At 43.4% G+C, this 7,064-nt stretch overlaps 1 protein-coding gene across 1 annotated transcript in view; it reads left to right on the top strand.

Annotated features, from left to right (window-relative positions):
• The first annotated feature begins 231 nt into the window (after positions 1–231).
• Cenpv (centromere protein V) overlaps positions 232–7,064 on the top strand; it is a 15,671-nt gene continuing 8,838 nt past the window's right edge. Inside the window, exons 1-3 of the mRNA XM_004634853.2 lie at positions 232–999; positions 3,657–3,755; positions 5,858–5,927. Of these exons, the coding sequence (XP_004634910.1) occupies positions 605–999; positions 3,657–3,755; positions 5,858–5,927 (564 nt within the window). The 5' untranslated portion in view covers positions 232–604. The remainder of the gene's footprint in view (positions 1,000–3,656; positions 3,756–5,857; positions 5,928–7,064) is intronic.

Raw genomic sequence — 7,064 nt, 5'->3', positions numbered from 1 at the left:
AAAAAAAAAAAAAAAAAAAAGAGTAAACATAACATCTTTTGACCATCAAGATCTTCCAGATATTGTTTTCTGGTGTAACAGGAAGAGAAGAAAAACAATAACAACAACAACAACAACAAAACCCCAGTGGCCTCTGCTGTTTTTTAGCCTGTATGTAGCAGGTGCCAGACCGTTTTACGGCAGGTGTACGCTGCTGGCTCCTACAAAGTATATTGTTGGATACGAAGTTGCCTGGGGTAACCGGGTAGCTCGTATGTAGTTCCTGACACAGACTCCCCAGGTAAGCAAGGCACAATTTAGAAGCTTTCTGGATAAAGGGGTTTTGAAACTATTCGCAGGGCAAATGGGTTTGGGGTCCCTGGGAGCGGAGATTGGAGGCTTAGATCACAGTGGACCTGGACAGGTGCGGGACGTGGTCGGTTTTCTTCTGCGGGCAAGAGGCCCGCAGCCAATCGGCGGGCAGGGCCTAGGCAGCCTTGCGCAGCTTCGCTGAGGCCCGCAGGTGGCGAGCGACGAGCGCACGCAGCGGGGACTTGCGGGGGCGCGCGCGGGCCGAGCGGGCGCGCGCGGCGCTAGCAGGCCCGCGCGCTAGGTTGCGGGAGCCATGCGGCGGGCTAGAAGCTCCGCGGCCAAAAAGCCGCGCGAGCAAAAGCGGTCGGGGGCTTCCAGCGCTCCGGGGACAGCCGCCTCGGCTCCCCGCGACAGCCGCGCCCGGCGCTCCGCGAGCAAGTCTGGGGGCGGGAGCCGGGCGGCGAGCAGGCATCCGTCGGCGAAGAAGCGGCCGAAACCGTCGCCTCCGCGGGCCCCAGAGGCGGGCTCCAAGGAGCTGCCGCCGGCGGAGTTGGCGCTGCTCCCGCCGCCGCCACCGCCGACCCCAGCGACCCCGACGTCCTCGGTGTCCATGCTGGACCTGGGCGAGCAGAAGGAGCGCTGGGAGACATTCCAGAAGCGGCAGAGGCTCAGCTTCGAGGGCGCCGCCAAGCTCCTGCTGGACACCTTGTAAGTGTGGCCGGGCTGGGCCGGGCCGGGCCGGGCCGCGCCGGGCCCGGCGTCCCCGCGTCCCTGCCGGCGTGCGGGCTGCGGGCTCCTCTCGGCTCCACGCCGGCCACGTAACGGCGCAGACGCGGCTGCCGCTTGGCGCCTAGTTTGGTCTTAATTCTGAGGGCGGCCGGGGGACTTGGTGTGGGGCTCCGGACAGGGCGCGCGGAGGGCGCGGGTGCCACTGTTTCTGTCGTACTGGAACCCCTTTTTTCTTACTTTTTTTTTCCTTTGGATCTTGCTTATGTGGTTTTTGGAACGGGACGGGTTAGAGCGTTGGAGAAAAGCGAAGTCCCGTCATTGTTCAGGCGGGCCAGGAGGAGGGGCAGAGGCTATTGATCCCGGAGAGAAGCGCGCGCAAAGCGAGGCTCGGGACGCCGGGAAGCGAGGGAGAGGCTTTTTCTTTTCCACGAGTGGTTTCCTGGGTGGCTCACACCCTTTTTCACATCACCATTTCTGGGTGGAAAATGCAACTCTAGCCTCTTAGAAAGCCAGGCATCGCACAGGTACATGGTTTTGAAAGCAAAAACAAAAACAAAAAATTATTAAATAGAGGCTGGAGCTATTACAGAATAGAGGGGCTGCCTTTTGTTCTCCAAATGTGATGTGGATTCCTAGCCCGAAGAATTACGGAGAAATATTTTATTACCCTAATATATTTCAGTGTTAGTTCTGTGAATTGAAAAGAACAATCAAAACACGAGGGAGAAAAAAATTTAAGTATAACCTAAGAATTGCAAACAACTCGAGTTGAAAATTAACTCAAAAATTACAAAAATAAAAAACAAAAAACTGATTCTTTGTCCTTGTTCAAGAAGACATTATCTTAGTTTTGATGCATCTCCTCAGAAGAGGAGTATTCGTTTGATTTTCTGTGTACCTCACTTTGTTATATCATCTCTGAATATAAATTGAACATTAAAAACACTCTCCGTCAGACAACTTTTTTGAGCACCTGTGGTGTGCCAGCTTGGGTATAGTATAAAGGATATAAAGCTATTTAGAAATGTAAACCAAATTTGAGGTAATGTCTTGTTTCTGAACAATAATTCCAAAAAAGATTAAAATGTTGATATATGATGTGATGTTTTTCAGCCATCAGATTGGCATGAGTGTGTACTTGAGGCCTCTAAATTTCTGTGCAAAAAGTGAATATAATGTATGTAACTTGTTAAAATGTTGTATAAACAGCATGGTGGCGGATGCCTGTAATCTCAGCACTTGGGAGGTTGACGCAGGAAGATTGCTGTAAGTTAGGAGTTCAAGGCCAGCCTGCATCACACTGTGAGACTTGTCTCAAAACAAATGTATAGAGCCAAGCGTAGTGGCTGTAATCCCGGCGCTTGGCAGTCTAAGGCAGAAGGATCTCTGGGAGTTTGAGTACAGCCTGGGCTACATACTGAGCTCAAGGCCAGCCTGAATTACATAAAGAGACCCTGTTTCAGGAAAAAACAAAAAACCCAAAACAAAAAATACATATAGAAAACTTTGGAAGAATATATGGCAAATAGCAGATTCTTGTGAAAATTACAGAAAGCTGTCACTTTGAATATTATCAAATATATTAATGTTTGGATTTTTCACGGTTAGTATTTGTATAGGCAAATAAAAATCAAATTCTTTAACTTGTAAAAAGCGTGAAATAACATTTAGTCTTAATCAAATATATGCAAATTAAACCTCAGCCATTTTGTGATTATTGCTCAAAGGTTACAGTGAAATGTTTCCTCCTTCATTATTGGTAAGATTATCAGTCATTCTGGAGAGCAATTTGATGATGTTAATCAAATTTTAATGTTCAGTTATAGACTTAGCTTACTTTTTTTTTTTTTTTGTACGGGAGATTCAACTTAGGACCTTGTACTTGCCAAGTAGGCACTCAGGCTGCTGAGCTGTCTCCCCAGGCCTGCTTATATGTTTTAAAAGTTCAAAGTTTGGGTTAGGGAGATAGCGCCATAAGCGCCTGCCTTGCAAGCACAAGGTCCTGAGTTCAATGCCTGGTGCGCACACATGCACATATGCAAGCTCCAAGTTTAATATGTATATACGGTTATATTAAAAAAATCATGTACTGGAGGAGAGAGCAGAATTATGAGAGCCTGTGACACTGTTCAGGCTGTATTGATCCACCCTGTTAGTTTTTCATAACAGCTTTTGTCATCTTTATCACAATCATTACAAATTGTTTGGGCAGTTTATTTGATGGCTGCTTGAGGTCTGTAAGGGCAGCAACTATATCTGCTATATTTTGCATGCTGTTCTCTCCTTGGTGGTTAGATTGCAAAGATATTTACTAAACATTTGACATATAAGTAAAAGTATTGAGATAAAATTAGAATCCTCCTCTTACCTACATTTCCCAAATTCTAGGAGCGTTGTATTTGGAAATTTAAGAATTGAGCCCAAAGAGAACGCACAGACAAAGGCAACACTGAATTTATTCTTTTATAAAATTAGCTATGGCTCTTTAAAAACAGAAATGCATTTGGTTGCCCTGTAGAAAAGACTTTTGTTCTACCTTGCCTTTCTTTCAGTAGCAAAGTGAATGCAGGAACCATGCCCCAGGCCCCTGCCTGGCTTTTCCAAAGCTCTGATTGTTCTGATTTTGTTTCACTTAGTGAATACCAGGGCCTGGTAAAGCACACAGGAGGATGCCACTGTGGAGCAGTTCGTTTTGAAGTTTGGGCCTCAGCAGATTTACACATCTTTGACTGCAAGTGAGTATTTTCTCCTCCTAAATTATCTTAAAGAGTTGAAGTAAAACTCAGTGATGGCTTAGTGGGGGCTGGGGAGATGGCTCAGGAATAAGCACTTCACTGGCAAGCGCAAAGGCCTGAGTTCAATCCCCGGTTCTGCCAAAATAAAATAAAATAAAATAAAATAACATAACATAACATAACATAACAGTGCTTCAGAATAACCTGGGAAGTTAGGGTATAGATAAAATAACATTGACTGTGAGTTGGTAATTGTTGAAGTCAGGTGGTGGATACATAAGGGTTCATTGTTCTTTCTTACTATGTATGACTTGAAATTTATAATAACATTTTTAAATGTTATTATAAATAAATACACAATAAATAAATAAATAGTGAGGGGAAGCTAAAAATAATAGCCTCTGTGTGTGTGTGTGTGTGTATGTATGAGTGTGTTCTGGTGTTGATATCTGTGTGCATATGTTCTACAGAGCTATATCACAGCTGCCAGTGACAGAGCAGGCTCCTCAGTGCTTCTGACTGTCACAGTAACTTTCAAACTGAACCCACTGATGCTTTGTGGGTAGTTAGCTCAGGATGGGGGCCGGACTTGGCACTGAGGAGAAAGTCATGGGCAGGAACTTTGTAGGAGTCCAGGTGGGAAAGAGACGGAGGTAAGTTAGCGGAGGGTGTGTCCACCTGGAGGTGTCCAGGGCACTGGCCTTCTTTATCTGTTCTTGACATGAGCAGGTGGTACTGCCAGGATCTGTGGAAGATCTTGTTATTAGTATCTCTCCTGGTATGGTCAAAGGGTAAGAACAATAGGCCTTGAATTCTGGACTAGTATTTGGCATGTACCTAATTATTCGATAGTGTCTAGACTTTTTTTTGTCTGTTAAGTGGTACCTGAATTGTATATGAATAATACATAAATACAGTGGAATTACACAAGTGGAGAATTGACCAGGCTAAAAACAGTAGAGTCCAGATCTGGAAAGAAGCACTGTAGTATATATTTTTAATATTTAATTTTAAAATATTAATAAATAAATAAATCTTTTATTTATTTATTTGGTATAGGGTCTCATTACACAGCTCAGACTAGTGATTTCCTGTCTTAGCCTCCCCAGCACTGAGATGACAGGTGTGCATCACCACGCCTAGTTTCAGTGGCCCACGGGGCGCAGGGCCAGTGTGGTATGCGGTACTAGGGATTGAACCCTGGTCCTTGCACTTGCCAGGTGGACACCTAGACTGCCCACCTATCTCCCTGGCCTGTAGTATAATTTTTTAAAGGATTCTATACTAAGTCAGAATTTTTTTAAAAAGTAGATTGAAAAGTCTTAGTAGTAGAGGACATGCTTAGTATTGGGAGGCTCTGGTACTTGAATGCATACAAAGATGTGGATTGAAAAGAGCAGATTACAGTTTAAATTCTAGTGTGGGGGCTGGTGAGATGGCTCAGTGGTCTAAAACACCTACTTAGAACAAGCTAAGCTAAGCTAAGCAAAGCACTGGGACAGTGGTTCAATCCCCCAGCACCACATTCCAGCCAGCCCTGACCCCTGGTGGGCTGAGCTGGCCACATACACACACTAAATAAATAAATAAACAAATAAATAAAATTTTAAAAAATGATATTGTTAAAAAAAATAAAAATAAAAAAAATAAATTCTAGTGTGTTATTTTTGGGGATCCATTTTAATCTAGTTAGATTATTTTGATGTGGAGATGGGAAGAGAAGGAACATAAGCTTCCATAGACATTTTTGGTATGGATGCAGTATAGATTGCAGCAGTGTCTGAAGTTTGTTTTTCTAAGTATCTGAAATCCAGTGTTTTCTTTCGCTGTAACAAACAAGGGGATAAGCAGTGAAACAAGGTCCTGTTGGTCCTGGGTTTTCTGAGTGGGGGCATGGCCTCAATTTCTGGCTCTGGGACCTGAATCTCCTTCCTGCAAGAGCAGAGTTCCCAGGGTACCAGTCCCTCTGCCTGAGCACCTCCTTTCTAGGAAAGTGATAAAGAGGGACTCCCTTTGTGGTCAGCTGGGTTCCATACATAACAGGCTGGTCCCCCTGAGAACAGATGGCTCTTCACAATGTGGAATTTTCTGTCTTTCTGTAGTTGCAGCATTTGCAAGAAGAAGCAGAATAAACACTTCATTGTTCCCGCTTCTCGCTTCAAGCTCCTGAAGGTTAGTGCTTAAGTGCAGGATCAGGAGTGCCTGTGTGAGGACATCCAGCCTGCCCTCTGCAGGGCGTGGGGGGCACAAAGCTTGACTGGCTTCCTTTTTAACCCTGGTTTCATGTTTACTTTTAAAAGGTTGTAATTTTTTTTCATTTATTTCCGAAGGCATATTTGATCTTACGGAAATATTTTCAAATTCAGAAAATCAAAAATAAATTAATAAAATTAACCAGGGTAACTACTGTTAATATTTTGGTGTATGTCCTTGTGTGTTATTTTCTATGCAAATATATATACACATACATATATAAATAGTGTCATGTTTTTATCAAAGTATGGTTTTACTGTTCTTTCTGAGTTAGTTTACTTTTGCCATTTGCCAATGAAATATCACATAGTTTTCTTTTTCTTTTCTTATTTTTCTCTATTTTCATTCATTTATTTTTCTTTGTAGTTCTTGGGATTAAATGTTAGAGTTCACATTCAGCTGTATCCCCAGCTCTTTTTCAGTTTTTGAGACAAAGTCTCACAGAGTTATCCAAGCTGTTTGAATTTACAAATCTGCCACAGCCCCTCAGAATGCTTGGGATTATGGGTTTGTGCCACCATGCCCAGTTTATAATTTTTTTTAATTTTTAACTTTAATTGTATTGTTTGGGGGAATTTTCTGTATTTGGTACAGAAAGATGTCAGAAAATATAATTCACTTAGTGAAAAGTGCTGCCTGTGCTGTCCCCCAAGCCCCAGCCTTCTGCTCCCTGCTAGCCATGTCCCTGGTTAACATCTCATCACCTCTGTATTTGTAGCAGTGAATTGGGAGCCTGATTCTAGTTTTTTCTCAATTGTAAACATTGCTGTAATGAATTTCCCTATGTATAAATTGTTGATAATTTAGAAAAATGTTTGAGATCAGTTCTTTTAAAAATAAAATCCCTATGGCCAGGGATATCACTCAGCAGTGTAAGTGCCTTCCTGACAAGCGCAGGGTCCCGAGTTTGATCCCCAGTACCAAAAGAACCAAAACAAAATAAAAAATTTTAAACCAAAAATAAATAAATTGTAGAGTGTGCCTAAGGAGAGTCACATGGGGAGAAGACACTCTCTCAGGCTTTCACAGAGAGCACATTGGCCAAGCAATGGCCGT

Source organism: Octodon degus, unplaced genomic scaffold, assembly GCF_000260255.1.
Source record: "Octodon degus isolate 3935 unplaced genomic scaffold, OctDeg1.0 scaffold00067, whole genome shotgun sequence".
Classification (NCBI taxonomy): Eukaryota; Metazoa; Chordata; class Mammalia; order Rodentia; family Octodontidae; genus Octodon; species Octodon degus.
Note: the sequence above shows the minus strand (reverse complement) of the source record. Positions and strands in the feature narration are given on the sequence as shown.